Source organism: Myotis brandtii, unplaced genomic scaffold (genome assembly GCF_000412655.1).
Source record: "Myotis brandtii unplaced genomic scaffold, ASM41265v1 scaffold17, whole genome shotgun sequence".
Classification (NCBI taxonomy): domain Eukaryota; kingdom Metazoa; phylum Chordata; class Mammalia; order Chiroptera; family Vespertilionidae; genus Myotis; species Myotis brandtii.
The window spans coordinates 6,708,030-6,723,266 of NW_005356259.1; the positions used below are offsets into that span (position 1 = coordinate 6,708,030).

The window sequence follows — 15,237 nt, forward strand, 5'->3', positions numbered from 1 at the left end:
GGAGAAAGATTAATTCCAACCCATGAGGATGTGAATGGATCGCCACAAATTTATCACCACCCCAGGAACAACAACTTCGACATATGTTATAATAACAGTGGGTTAGGATTGCTATTTAAAAACACAAATGAAAAAATATTGTAATTAGATGGGGTTTGCCAGCCAAACAGAGCAAACCAACCAGAAGTGTAAACTACAACGAGACAAATAATGATTTGGGCTTTTCCATTTTGCATAGGATTCGTTATCTGCTTATTTTATTGCCACTAAGGGTGAACCATGATTTTTTTAAAATGTGATGTAGGGGTTATAAGATCTAGCTGCCCAGGGCAGAACCCAGGACAAGTATGCGAATTCCCTGGGGAGTGACTGGATCCCACCTCTGTGCATTTGCATCCGTGGCATTAGCCAGGTTAGCCTTTCTATCTATGTTTTCGTCTCCAAAGTCCTCTCACGGGCTGATGTCTGCAAGCATGCAAACATTAGGGCTAAACATGCTTTCTGTCTATCTGCTGGGTGTCCAATATATTTATCCATCAAAGCCACTAAGAGAATCAAAAGTAGGTTTGAGACCACGAGCAAAGACTTCAGTGTTTCTCCGAGAAAGAATTGGAGTGAACACAGCGAAGGAGTTCAAGGTCCTGGAAGCTCGGCAGCCCCATTCAACCTTCACTCAGAAGTTATTTGTCCTTAAGATGTTGCCATGTTTCCTGACCCCTAAGGTGCTGGAATTGCAAGCAGAAGCCTACAATATTTTCAGAATAATTGGTTTCATTGCTATCATAATATGTGTGCTCCATCTATACTTCAAATACTTGGAGGACCAGAGGATGTTGCCATAGACACGAGCCTTTTTTCAAAGAATTGAGAAATTATTTCACATAAATGCCTTTTACTCCATTCTCTCCCACTCTTTTATTTTAGAAGAATCCATCAAATAATAATGCAATGCTTACTAAGCACAAATACCATTCTAGCCATTTGCATTTAACAACCTATGAGGAAGGAATAGAATTGTCCCCATTTGACAAATGGAAAAACTGAAACACAGGACCTTGCTCAGAGTCAACCAGCTCAGAGTTGACCTTGCTCAGTGGTAGAACCAGGGGTTCTGGCTCTAGACACCATGCTTTAACCACTATACTGGTCTGCTGATGTATATAAACCTCATATCGCTGTTGTAAGAATTATATCACCTGTGCAGAAAAGCTGACACAAGAGAGTGTTCAAAGTTATTAGTCAATATTAATACTGATAAAGTATAAATCAGAGTAAGTTAGCTTTGGGTTTTAAAACTTAAAGTGCAACTAAAGTACTCTTTAAGTGCAAGCACTCTGATATATGTTCTTTCTCTTTCTCTTTCTCAACTCTTCTCTTGGGAGCAGCCAGTGATCTTTGGACATCCTAAATTGACCTAGGCCCTCCAATGACTTCCTTTGCAACTAATTCCAACATTTCACCATGACCTACACAATCTCCTATGACCTCATCCTTACTCCCACTGTGCTTGGATCCTCCTGGTCTTCCAAGAACATCAGACATTTCCCATGCACTCTTGTCTCTGCAGCTCATCCTTCGTGTCTCAGCTCAAAGATGACTCAGAAAGGGCTTCCCAGATGCTTTAATCAAGTAGATCTTCCCATGAGTCTCTGGAGCCACAATATGTAAATTTCACATTTCTGTGTTTACCTGTCTATTGTCTGTTCCTTCCTCTGGATTGTAAACTTCCCCACAGCCCTGCCACACTGTTCTATTACTAACCCAGTGCCTGGAACAAATGTCTTCTTTCAACAAGTATGTGTTTACTGTCTTTCACATGTAAGCACTAGAACTGTAAATTAATACACAGGATAGGTAGGCAATGTGGTGTGTTAGCAAGTGGTAAGTGCTATAGAAAAAAGCAAAACTGGAAGGTGGAGAGGGAGGGAGGGATGGGTACAGGGGTACAAAATAAATTAGGGTGGTCAAGGGGGACCTCCCTGAGAGGGAATATTTGAGCAGAGACTTGAAGGATGTGAGAATGGGCCCATGGGGATATCCAGGAAGAATATTCCAGGTGGAAGAAAGTGCAAGGATCCTGAGGTGGAAGCATGATTGAGTGTGCAAGGAACATCTGAGGACCAGTGAGGCTGGGCTGAGTGAGAGGAGGGGAGGGGAGGAGAAGATGAGATCAGAAAGGCCAGAAGAAAACTGTGGGCCTTCGTAAGGACTTGGCTTCGACTCCAAGAAGAAGGGGAAGTCACAGAAGAGTTTTGAGCATAGAGGAGCCCAATCTGATTTATGTTTTAACCAGATGCTCCGGCTGTTGAGTTGAAGACTTTGTACAGAGAGTAAGGGGGCAGAGCCATTTAAGCCCGGGGAGAGATTGTGGTGCTTTGGATCAGCGTAGGAGTAGTGCAATTGCCCGAAAGTGGCTATGAGAGGATTTGCTGACAGTTTGGTTCTAGAGTGTCAGAGAAAAAGGAGAGTCAAAATCTTTGTTGAATGGATAAATGGATGAATAAATAAAAAGAAAATGACACAGAGCAAATCCTATTAAACAGCAGGATTGGGATTTAAAGCAAGGGTAGTAAGGCATCAAAATGCTCATAGAGATTCTTAACTTTCTAGAATCTGACAGTCTTTCTTTAGAAAAATGCACCTATGTACCTACATGCCAACTTTGCACATAGTCGTAGGGAGCTCCAGAATCTCTTGAAATCCATCGAGGAATCCCCTGTGTTAAGAGTGCCCGTATGTCATCACACAAGCAGTGAACATAAAACTTGATTTCCAAAAATGGAATTTGCAAAGGACTTTTATAAAAACATCTCTTGCATAAAGTGCCCACTTCAAACTTACAAAATGAATTAATGTAACAGGAAAAGGCAAATTGTGCTTCTGTTTTCTATGTTTAAAAATAACCATTACTAAATAAATAAATAAATAAATAAATAAAAATAACCATTACATTGTAAACATTTATGCACCCAACATAGGACACCTAAATGTATGAAGCAAATCTTTATGGACATAAAGGGAGAGATCAACAGTCATACAGTAATGGTAGGGGATTTTAACACCCCATTGACATCAATGAATAGACCTTCCAGACAGAAAATCAACAAGGAAACAGTAGAATTAAATGACACACTAGATCAGATGGATTTAATTGATATCTTTAGAGCATTTCACTCCAAAGCAGCAGCATATACATTCTTTTCAAGTACATATGGAATATTTTCTATGGTAGAACATATGTTAGGACACAAAACAAGTCTCAATGAATTTAAGAAGATTGAAATCATAGCAAGTATCTTCTCTGGCCATAGTGGTATGAAACTAGAAATCAATCACACACAAAAAATTAAAAACACACAAAGACATGAAGGCTAAATAACATGTTTCTAAACAATGAATGGGTTAACAATGAGATCAGGGAAGGAATCAAAAGATACCTTGAAACAAATAAAAACACAACAACCCTAAATTTATGGGACACAGTGAAAGTAGTTCTAAGAGGGAAATTCATAGTATTACAGGCCTACCTGAAGCAATAACAAAAATCTCAAATAAACAATCTAACTTTACACTTAAAAGAACTAGAAAAAAAAAGCCCAAAGTGAGAAGAAAGGAAATAAAAGATCAGAGCAGAAATAAATGAAATAGGGTCTAAAAAAAGATCAATTAACCCAAGAGCTGGTTTTTTGAAAAGATAAATAAAATTAACTAACCTTTAACCAAACTCATCAAGAAAAAATGAGAGAGAACCTCCCTAAAAAATAAAATCAGAAACAAAAGGGGAGAAGTAACAACTGACATCAAAGAAATACAAAGGATTGTAAGAAAATGTTACAAACAACTATATGCCAAGAAATTTGACAATCTGGACAAAAATGGACAAATTCCTAGAAACATACAGTCTTCCAAAACTGAATCAGGAAGAATCAGAAAGTCTGAATAGACAGATTGCAATTAATGAAATTGAAGCAGTAATAATAATTTTTAAAAAAACTCCCAACAAACAAAAGTCCTTGCTTGGATGGCTTCACAGGTGAATTTTACCAAACATTCAAAGAACTAACATCTATCCTCAAACTATTCCAAAAAAATCAAGTGGAGGTAAAACTCTCAAGTCCTTTTACAAAGCCATTATCCTAATTCCAAAACCAGATAAAGACCTACAAAGAAACAAATTACAGGCCAATATCCCTAATGAACATAGATGCTAAAGTCCTCAACAAAATATTAGCAAACTGGATCCAGCAATACATTAAAAAGATCATACACCCTGATCAAGAAGGATTTATTCTGAGGATGCAAGGTTGGTACAATATTTGCAAATCAATAAATGTGATGCACTGCATAAACAAAATGAAGGATAACATCACATCATCATACCAATAGATGTAAAAAAAGCATTTGATAAATTCCAGCACTCACTTATGATAAAAACTCTTAGCAAAGTGGGAGAGAGGGAACATACTTTAATATAATAAATGCTATATATGACAAACCCACAGCTAACATCAGACTCAATGAGTAAAAACTATAAGCATTTCCCTTAAGATCAGGAACAAGATGTCTGCTTTCACCACTCTTATTCAACATAGTACTTGCAGTCCTAGCCACAACAATCAGACAGGAAGAAGAAATAAAAGGCATCCAAATTGGATAGGAAAAATTAAAACTGGTCATTCTTTGCAGATGACCAGATGACATGGATATTGTATAATGAGAACCTTAAAAATTTCACCAAAAAAAACTACTAGAACTAATAAATTCAGTAAAGTAGTAGGATACAAAAAAAAATATCCAGAAATCTGTTGCTTTTTATCATTCCTATATAATAAAAGCCTAATATGTAAATTGTTCTTTTGGGCAGTCGTTAGACCGGGAGTTCAACCACTCACTATGACGTGCACTGACCACCGGGGGGCCGCATGGAATATGGCAGGCATCGGTGATGCGCTGCGACCTCTTACTGGCTACCTAGGGGTGGGGGTGATGGGGACAGAGGTGCGGTGAGAATGCAGGGTGTCTGCCGAGCTCGCTCTCACTCCCCCTGCTACCCTCCCCCAGGACGCCAGGGCTCGCGTGCCAGGAAAGCCCCCACACTCAGGTTCTGGGCGCCCATGAGGAGCCCACCCCACACCCATGTGGCCCCTTCCGGGTGAGCTGGGCCGTAGCCGCCAGGACCACAGGGGCCGGTCAGGCTCCCCATGGGTTCACACAGGAGCTGGTCTGGGAGGCTGGCCAGGAGAGAGCACGCTGCCCACTTGGCTTCCATGCAGTGCCACTGGGTGGCCCAGAGGCCCATCCTGAGCCCCAGCCCACAGCGTCTGGCCATGCTCACTGCATCTCTATGTTGGGACTCAGGTGCTATGACTCAGGTGGAGGGGGACACGCGGGGGCCCCAGGGCCCAGGTACCACCCAGGGCCTGGAGGTCAGCTGGGACCTGCCCTTCCACGCCAGATGCTCACGCTTCGATAACTAGCCAGGCCTAGGGACCGCACCTGTGCACGAATTTCTTGCACTGGGCCTCTAGTACACCAATAATAAACTATCAGAAAGGGAAACTAAGAAAACAATCCCATTTACAATTGTATTTAAAAATACCTTGAATAAATTTAACCAAGGACATAAAAGATCTATACTCAGAAAATTATAAGACACTGAAAAAGGAAATTGAAGAAGATACAAAAAAGTGAAAGTATAGACCACGTTTGTGGATAGGAAGAATTAACACAATTAAAATTTCCATACTACTCAAAGCTATCTATAGATTCCATGCAATTCCTATCAGATACCAATGGCATATTTCCCAGAACTAGAACAAATATTCCAAAAATTTATATGGAACCATAAAAGACCCCAAATCTTGAGAAAGAAGAACAAAGTGGGAGAAATCATACTACCTGATATCAAACTATACTACAAGGTCATAGTAATCAAAACAGCATGGTACTAGCATAAAAAAAAAAAACCAGACATATAGATCAATGGGACAGAATAGAGAGCCAAGAAATAAACCCATGCCTTTATGGTCAATTAATTTTTGACAAAAAATTCAAGAATATATAATGGGGTAAAGATAGTCTATTTAATAAATGATGTTATGTGCAAAAAAATGAAACGACAACACCTTCTTATACCATATACAAGAATAAGCTCAAAATGGATTAAAGATTTACACGTTAGACTAGAAACCATAAAAATCTAGAAGAAAACATAGGTAGTAAAAAATCTGAGACATTTCTCATAGCAATATTTTTTCTAATGTATCTCCTTGGGCAAGGGAACAAAGGGACAAATAAACAAATGGGACTACATCTAACTAAAAAGGTTTTGCACAGCAAAGAAAACCATCCCAAACTGGAAAAAATAAAAAATAAAACACTGCATGGAAGAATATATTCACCAATGATACATCTGACAAGGGGTTAATATCCAAAATTTACAAAAAACATATACAACTCAACACCAAAGAAAACCCAAACGATCCAATTAAAACATGGGCAGAGGACCTCAATAAACACTTCTCCAAAGAGGACATACAGAAGACTAGTAGACATATGAAAAGATGCTCAATGTTATAAATCATCAGACAGATGCAAATTAAAACCACAAGGAGAGATCTCCTCACACCTGTCTGAATGCTATCATCAATAAATCAACAAACAATAAATGTTGAGTACGTGGCAAAAAGGGGACCCTTGTGCACTGTTGGTTGATGCAGCCCCTGTGGAAAGCAGTATGGAGGTACCTCAAAAAATTAAAAATGGAACTGCCTCATGACCCTCCAATTTCACTTCTGGGAATATATCTGAAGAAACCCGAAACACGAATTCAAAGGAATATATGTACCCCTATGTTCATTGTAGCATTATTTACAATAGCCAAGATTTGGAAGCAGCCCAGGTACCATCAGTAGATGAGTGGATAAAAGAGCAGTGATAAGTTTACATAGTGGAATACTACTTGGCCATACAAAGGAGGAAGTCTTATCTTTTGTGACAGCATGGATGGACCTAGAGAGCATTATGCCAGTCAGAGAAAGAGACAGGTACCATATGATTTCACGTACACATGGAATCTAATGAACAAAATAAACTAACAAACAAAATAGAAGCAGACTCATAGACACAGAGAGCAGTTGACAGCTGTCAGAAGGTGGAGATTGTGGGGCTGGGTGAAAGGTGAAGGGATTAAGAAAAAACAAAAAAACTCATAGACACAGACAATGGTATGGTGATTACCAGAGGGGAAGGGAGTAGGGGGACGTAGAGGAGGATAAAGGGGGGAATAAGTGGTGATGGAAGGAGACTTGACTTGGGGTGGTGAACACACAATGCAATATACAGATGATGTATTATAGAACTGTGCACCTGAAACCTATCTAAGTTTATTAACCAATGTCACCCCAATAAATTCAATAAAAATGTTTAAACCATTACAATGCATGTGATTCAAATATAACAGTAATTTCTAATTCAGTATCATAAAGAGTAGTAATTAGAGACAATAGATAAGTCTTAATATCTGTAAAAGCCTAAAGGAAACTACATTTGTTTATAGGAAGAAAACAAAAGTTAATAAAGCACCATTCTTTTATATATATATATTTTTATTGATTTCAGAGAGGAAGGGAAAGGGAGAGAGAGATAGAAACATCAATGATGAGAGAGAATCATTGATTGGCTGCTTTCTGCATGCCCCCTACTGGGGATCAAGCCCACAACCCGGCATGGGCCCTTGACCACAATCGAACCTGGGACCCTTCAGTTGGCGGGCCAAAATGGCTAGGGCTTAAAGCACCATTTCTTTACCATTGGAGGGAATTATAGTAAGTCGGTCCAATAACACTGGTTTTCTCAAACTAGTATAAGCTTTAACTGGCCGGTTTAGATGACTATTGAATAACACAGTTTAAAATGCATTCAATAAATTCGGTTTGGTGAATAAAATAAAGACTATGCTCCATGAGGTGAAATAGGAAAGGTAGTTCTGGGAAGGGCTGCGGTGCTATTTTGTGTAAAGGCTAAAATAGAAGACGGGATGTTGCAGTGTTTTGTGAGCTGTATAAACAACAATATGATTTACTGCATCATAATAGTACAATTCAGTCTCATCTTTGCCCTGAAATAAAGGCAGAAAAGCAATCCCAGTGTTGCCCTCAAATTATTTCCAGACTGTCTGCTTAGTCTAAATAATCCTTGTGTGTAAATAGAGGTATGGGTAGATATGCATGTATGTACATATAAAACATTTAGACATCTATGTGAAAATCACAGGCACTCCTTCTAAGGTTTCAAGGGGAATAAGATTGCTCTGTTTTGCCTTGTCATTTCAATACCCGTATTCAAATCCCATGGGCTGTTTTCCAACGTGCAAGGCTTGCCACAGCCGTAAGACTCTTTTAAGCCAATGGAGATGACGGAGTTAAAACTCTGGGGATTAACATGGGGCTGGCACACAGCTTCCTGCTACCCTGAAGCATTTGTCTAGGAGCTTAAAAGGGAGGTGGGCAATCGAAAAGTTGTCCAAAATCTATCTCAGGAAATACCCTACTTCTCGGAGAACACTCTGGACTTAAGGTTTTGTGGCCTGATCCTGCCCTGTTCTACATTCTGTTGACTCACCTTCTACACTCGGAGAGCTAAAAATTATGCCTGTCATGTCTCAAACTGATCTCTTCAATTATGAGGGGACCGTGGGAAAGGGAGTCGATAGAATTCCCATTTTCCAAGACACGGGTGCCAGCTGGGTGACCTAAAAATAATAGCGTTTTCATCTTCATTTGGACTTTTGGCTGCAGTTGCCTCACAACTGAGTCAAATTATATCCAAGTTCTCAGTGGGTCGGTTTTATAAATGAAATATGAATATTTACCCAGCGAAAGCAAGAGAGGGGCACACGGGCAGACACTGGGCACTTTTTTAAAAATCTACTATAAAATGTCATGGCCCCAGAAGCCAAGATCATATCTGTTAAATTAAGATCAAATTGAGTTATAGATGTAAACTTTGGTGTGCAGTGGCTGCTGTAAATGAGAAAACACAGGAAATGATGATAGTGCACTCCCCATACTCGGAGTATTTGTCTGTAATTCAGAATGTGTCTCTGTTTGGAGCACTGGTGTTAGCTTGCTTTCTTAGCAGAGACTAGCACAGCAGTTTGGTGTATGTTATGAATGCATATTAACAGCACAGGCATTTGCATATCTGGAACTATCGTAGAAAATGCATAACAAAATTTCTTTTGAAAGACTATTGTACAAACACACCGAATCCTTGTTAAATCTTGACATAACAACTTTTTGTTTTCCTCCTTTTGGGGGGAAAAAAACGCACCAAAGGATTTTATTTCATGTTCAAAGGCAGAACTAGAACAGCCCCAAATGTTTTCATCAGAAACTGTTTCTCATTTGTCTGTGCATTGCAAAGATCAAATACAAAATCTCTTCTTGCTCTGAGCTGCGTTGGTGATCATTTTCTACTGACATGTCATGTTCTCCATTCCTTGGATTTTGATTGTCTCGTTCCTGAGGCCTGTCATACAGCGCGGCTTCTGGAGAGTTTGCAAGTTTAGAATATGGTGCCACATGCAGCATTCATGATAGGGCTGTCTGCTTTTTGGCTCGTGACTCTGATACTTATGTTGCTTTGCATTTTAAAAATTAAACCACACGAGAGAACACACAAAATTCTGCCCTTGGTCTTCCTAGAGAAATTCTCCGTGCTGACATTAAAAGTGTGTGCAGCTTGTAAATCAAAAGCTCTATGAAATATACTCAGTGCACCCATTCCCAGTCATGTTCCTTGAAGCAGTACATTTTGAAATGCCTTGGGGATGTCCGATTTTAAAAACCATGAACGAAGTCAACCTACCTATTTTAAGTTATGGATTTATGGCCTTCCTTTTATTTTCAATTTGCATTTGTCATTAGATCATTGAGGGGATAAAATTATTCTCCTTTACTTAGCACGAGTCTCCTTTTCCTCAACTTCTCCATCTTTTCTCGGACTGTCCGGGCAAAGGCGAGTCACTGGGAGAGGGCCGGAAGTGAGTGGTGTATGACAGAAGCAAAACCGAATTTAGTTCCAGGTCCCCGGTGCCCATCTGGAGCCAACGTGCATTAAAGCAGCAGAATTCTAAACCTTTCAAAAACCGGGATTTATAAGGGGAATGCTAACACAGATTCAACAGTTACAACTCTGCCAGGGATTACTTTAATACCAAAAGCATACTGTCTCACTTTGGAGAAAGCTTACTCCGTTGTCAAACAACAAAGGTGCTGTTGGTCTATGTTCAAACTTTCTTTTTTAAAAGCACCCTTTTCTCTTTACTGACAGGCAATCTGGAAATAAAATGTCCTTTTTGGGTGGGTGGGGTGAACGGGGGATGCGGCAGGGGAATAAAGGGAAAGAGGGGAAGGTGGAGTTTGCCTCTGGCTTCACAGTTTGTTTTCTTTATAAAGCTTTGTCAGCCCTGCTGAACTGTTCTGCCTGCTTTTGTTAAAAAAAAAACAAAAACCAAAAGGAGGGGGGGGGGAACATAAGGAAAAACAGATAAATATGAAATAAATCTGGCAGGGAAAAACAACTGGACGTGAATATAAGAATGACAAGCTATTTAAGTAGATGTTGGACTAGAGGGAGAATAATGTGAGAAGATTTTTAGGAGAAAGGGAAAAATCTGGAAGCTCAAAACAAACAAACAAACAAGAAAGCTAACCTTTGATTAAAATACTCCGCAGAATGCCAGGGAGAGACAGACAAAAACCTAAGGGATGATTTTTATGTTTATGGTGCCTGAAATGAAATGAGAAGGAACAAGCGAGTTCGTGCTGGAAAGAGATAGGGGCCAATAAAGAGTGAAGTTGTGACTTTGGGGAGAGGACACGAGGTAGCTGGAAATTGTTCACGGCGGACTCGGAATTGCCTCTGCATTTGAGACACAGACATAAAGCATCTCTCCGGGAGAAGTTGTCGAAAGGTACCTGCACATGTAGAAAGGGGAGCCCCTGCGGGTGCCTCTCACAGACCCCAGATGGAGACACTGTTCTTTTATTCCAAATTCCCAGGAAGCACAGAAGTCTTACATGTTAGTGAGAGAACACACAGACACGCACCGGTAAGTTACACGCCATGAAACAAAACAAGGAAATAAGGAGACCCCCGTCGGTCCCTGTTTGCTTACACAAATCTTAGTTTGGTTAAGTATCTCAAGACCATGTTCTGATTTCAGCTCCTTTTCACGGCGCTCTTTCCCTGGGTACCCAGGTGCACAAATGGGAGGGTGATCTTCACAAAACGTCCACAGCAGTGACAAAAGAAACCCCTCGCTCACACAAAAGCCCACCTTGGAAAGGAATGGAATATTAACGACTACCTAACAGTTGCACCGTTGGCAGGGCAAGGCTGAGCACTAGCACAGCTCTTCCTCCAGATTGCCCGTGGAGCCGGAGCAGCCCGAGGAGAAAGGCACCTACTGTCTGTGAAAGGCTCGTGCGGATTTTTTCCCCTATCAGTCTAACCTTCTGTGTTGATGCATGAATGCTGGTACCCACTTACAGGGATGCCAGATGATCAGTGCAGAATGAAGGTCCCAAGAGAGAGGATCACATGGTTCTCTCTGCCCTGTGACGTCACTAGCAGATGGCATGGGTACCAGCTCTGGCAGTTGGCATCAATGTCACTTTTTAGAGATCAATGAGATAGTGCAGATACACACACAGATCTAGAGACTCCAGGCGACGATGCGACACTCAGCCTGAAAAGATTTGGAAGATCCAAAATGAAAACTGATTATTGAATGAAATTAAAACCTAAGGTAATATAAATAAAGATATGCTTCCATTGATGCTGGCTTTGCATGCAAGTATTTAAAGATACAGTGTCACTGTCTTATAGTATTTATATGCTCTTTGCCATTTATAAGTTATCATATTTCATTCTTAGGATGTGATTTTTACATACTTTCACTGCTACTCTGTAACACTGCAAGTATGTGGACAGGACATTACTAAGAGTGTGTGTGTGTGTGTGTGTGTGTGGATTGTTAAATTGAAAAGTGTCTGTTTTATTTAACATGTTTATTTGTTTGTAGACTTTAGATGAAAATACTTGCTGTTTCACCAGACGAAAGCCAAAATTGCATTTGAAACGAATGATTTTCCCCTTTCATTCAGGATTCTGAACACACGTGCACAATTGCAGTCAGAATCCTTGGACCGCTCCTGTCAGAGATTAGCTAGAGGGAGACTTCCGTGGCTTGCAGAACAAAAACACTACGCGAGTGTTTTGTGTCCGGGATAATTTGAACAGCAGTAAACAGACAATTATGTGTAGAAAAAAATGTAAATGTAAAAGCAGTCTCAACATTTTCTTTGATTTAAAAGAATGCCAGTGATTTTTATTTGTTTAATTTATTTAAGGAGTTTATTGCAAATTAGCCCAATCCTCCCCCACCCCCTTTTTTGTGAGGAGGCTGGGAAATAGTGCATTTTTCTTTGCTGATCAGAAAGAAATCAGTTTTAAAATGGGCTCTGGTTAATTTTTTCTTAGATTTGTGTATTGCAACGGCCACTTATCTAAACCCACAGTTACATAACACAGCAAATAAAGTTAAGGCTTTTATTTTTAAAACCCACAAATTCATCAGCAAATGGAAAGATAACACTTTTTATTTTAAAAACTGGTGTCTCCTCTCACTTCCTACTCGGGGGGGATTGGAACTAATGAAATTCTGCATTGCTATATCATGTTTTGCATTTGCTTAAATTCCACAGTCTTTTTTGTGTATTTAAAAAACAGTAAAAATTCAAAGAGAAATGGAGATGGGGGTGGTATTATTATACATGCCTCATGTTTTATTTTCTTTTACTAATTTGCCTGTGTAAGTTAATCCTATTGCATGTACTAATGTTTGTTATAATTATTAGTCTGTCCCAACTAGAAAATTATATTTAATGTAAAAAAAAATTAGTCCCCAAATCAGTCTTTTTCATGTTTCTTTTTGTATTTTTATGATTAAGTCATTCAATGTGTTTAAGTGCAAAAATGCAAACACTTTAAATATTGTGCTGGCATTTTTTCAGGTAATTTAAGATAAGAGAGCCATGCTAACACTCCCGTTTGATGAGTCTGTTATGATGCCAGAACCCCAGATGTGCAGAAAGTTTTCTAGAGAATGCGAGGACCAGAAGCAAATTAAGAAACCGGAAAGCTTTGCCAAACAGATCGTCCTTCGAGGAAAGAGCATCAAAAGAGCCCCCGGAGAAGAGACCGAGAAAGAGGAAGAGGAGGAGGACAGGGAAGAGGAAGATGAAAATGGGTTGCCCAGGAGGAGGGGTCTTAGGAAAAAAAAGACGACCAAGCTGCGCCTGGAGAGGGTCAAGTTCAGGAGACAAGAAGCGAACGCGAGGGAGAGGAACAGGATGCACGGCCTCAACGACGCTCTGGACAATTTGAGAAAAGTGGTCCCCTGTTATTCGAAAACCCAAAAACTGTCCAAAATAGAAACTTTACGGCTGGCCAAAAACTACATCTGGGCACTTTCGGAAATTCTAAGAATCGGCAAGAGACCTGATCTGCTCACGTTCGTCCAAAACTTGTGCAAAGGTCTCTCCCAGCCAACGACAAACTTGGTGGCAGGCTGCCTGCAGCTCAACGCCCGGAGCTTCCTGATGGGGCAGGGCGGGGAGGCCGCGCATCACACAAGGTCACCCTACTCCACCTTCTACCCTCCCTACCACAGCCCCGAGCTCACCACCCCCCCAGGACATGGGGCTCTGGATAATTCCAAGTCCATGAAACCCTATAATTATTGCAGTGCATACGAATCCTTCTATGAAAGCACTTCCCCTGAGTGTGCCAGCCCTCAGTTCGAAGGTCCCTTAAGTCCTCCCCCAATTAACTATAATGGGATATTTTCCCTGAAGCAAGAAGAAACCTTGGACTATGGCAAAAATTACAATTACGGCATGCATTACTGTGCAGTGCCACCCAGGGGTCCCCTTGGGCAGGGTGCCATGTTCAGGTTGCCCACCGACAGCCACTTCCCTTACGACTTACATCTGCGCAGCCAATCTCTCACCATGCAAGATGAATTAAATGCAGTTTTTCATAATTAATGAGGAAAATGAAAATAAACAGTGGTCATTCACCTCCCCCGTCTAATTAAGACAAAGCAGATGCTTGTGGGCTGAGTAATTGGCACGACTCTATCTAAGGTGTTTACTAGTTCCTGAAGTGTGTTCCAACTATTGTGAGAATTTTCTATGTCATAATAAATCTCTTTTCTTATGAGAGCTTCTTTTCCTTTCCTTTTGTCTGTAAAGCACTGTGATTCTGTTTCTACTGGAAGGATTTTTTTTCCCTTGTTTTCTTTTCTTTTAAATTCACTTAATTTGTTTGAAAAAAGGGTGTCTAAGAATATACTGTTGAATAAAGACATGCACACAGCATAACTCAATGTCTATTTCAGTTGTACAGTAACTATAAAAATGCATGTGATTAAAATAAGACGAATAAAATGATGTGTTTATAATGATTAGGAATTATATATTATGTATCTCTGAAAAATTGGAAATTTAAAATATGGAGAATAACACCCAGCTGACAATGATATTGGAAGGTGCATTTGAGGATGGGCGACAATATGAAAAAGCTATGCAATTTTCTCTTTATTAGGGAAAAGTCTAAATGCATTCGATTGGTAACCATTCCTCTTCAGGTGTTTGCAGATGGGACAACATGATATTTGGGTAGGTGCTGTCATAATTTTGGAAAAATTATTTCAATCACAAAGACAACATTTTCAGCACTTGTGTTGTTCAGAAATTATCTGTACAGGTTCGTTATCACAATGTATACTTGTGTTTTCCACACCACATTTTTAAAGCAATTAAACATAGATATTTACACTCAGAGAAATCATCTATTAGTGGTGATATTTCTGCATGATGCTCATTATTTCCTGGTACACAGCTGCTTTCTGTCTCCAAAACTCCCTCCTTCCTATTCCAGAAATATTTCTGGATTTCAAAACCGTAAGAGATAAAACAAATTTCTTAAACAAAATGGCCAAAGCGCTTACAATAATTTTTTTAAAGTATCTTAAATGAAAGGAGAGGAGCCCATGCACGTTAAACATCCTGGGGAAACAATGATAAATCCTGGTAACCTTCAGCTCCAGCCGAAATTCGGTGGCAAGTTTCCAGCAAACACCAGAGTGGATGTTAAAAAGGGAAG

The 15,237-nt window shown here is 39.9% G+C and overlaps 1 protein-coding gene across 1 annotated transcript; it reads left to right on the forward strand.

Annotated features, from left to right (window-relative positions):
* The first annotated feature begins 11,480 nt into the window (after positions 1–11,480).
* On the forward strand, positions 11,481–14,912 carry NEUROD6 (neuronal differentiation 6). Its single transcript, XM_005862938.2, has 2 exons — positions 11,481–11,815; positions 13,083–14,912. Exon 2 carries the CDS (start codon positions 13,104–13,106, stop codon positions 14,115–14,117), a length of 1,014 nt encoding a protein of 337 aa, XP_005863000.1. The 5' UTR covers positions 11,481–11,815; positions 13,083–13,103; the 3' UTR covers positions 14,118–14,912.
* Positions 14,913–15,237: the final 325 nt, after the last annotated feature.

Bases quoted from the DNA above. Each gene is read 5' to 3' on its own strand.
- NEUROD6 (XM_005862938.2), top strand. From the start codon at position 13,104: ATGCTAACACTCCCGTTTGATGAGTCTGTTATGATGCCAGAACCCCAG.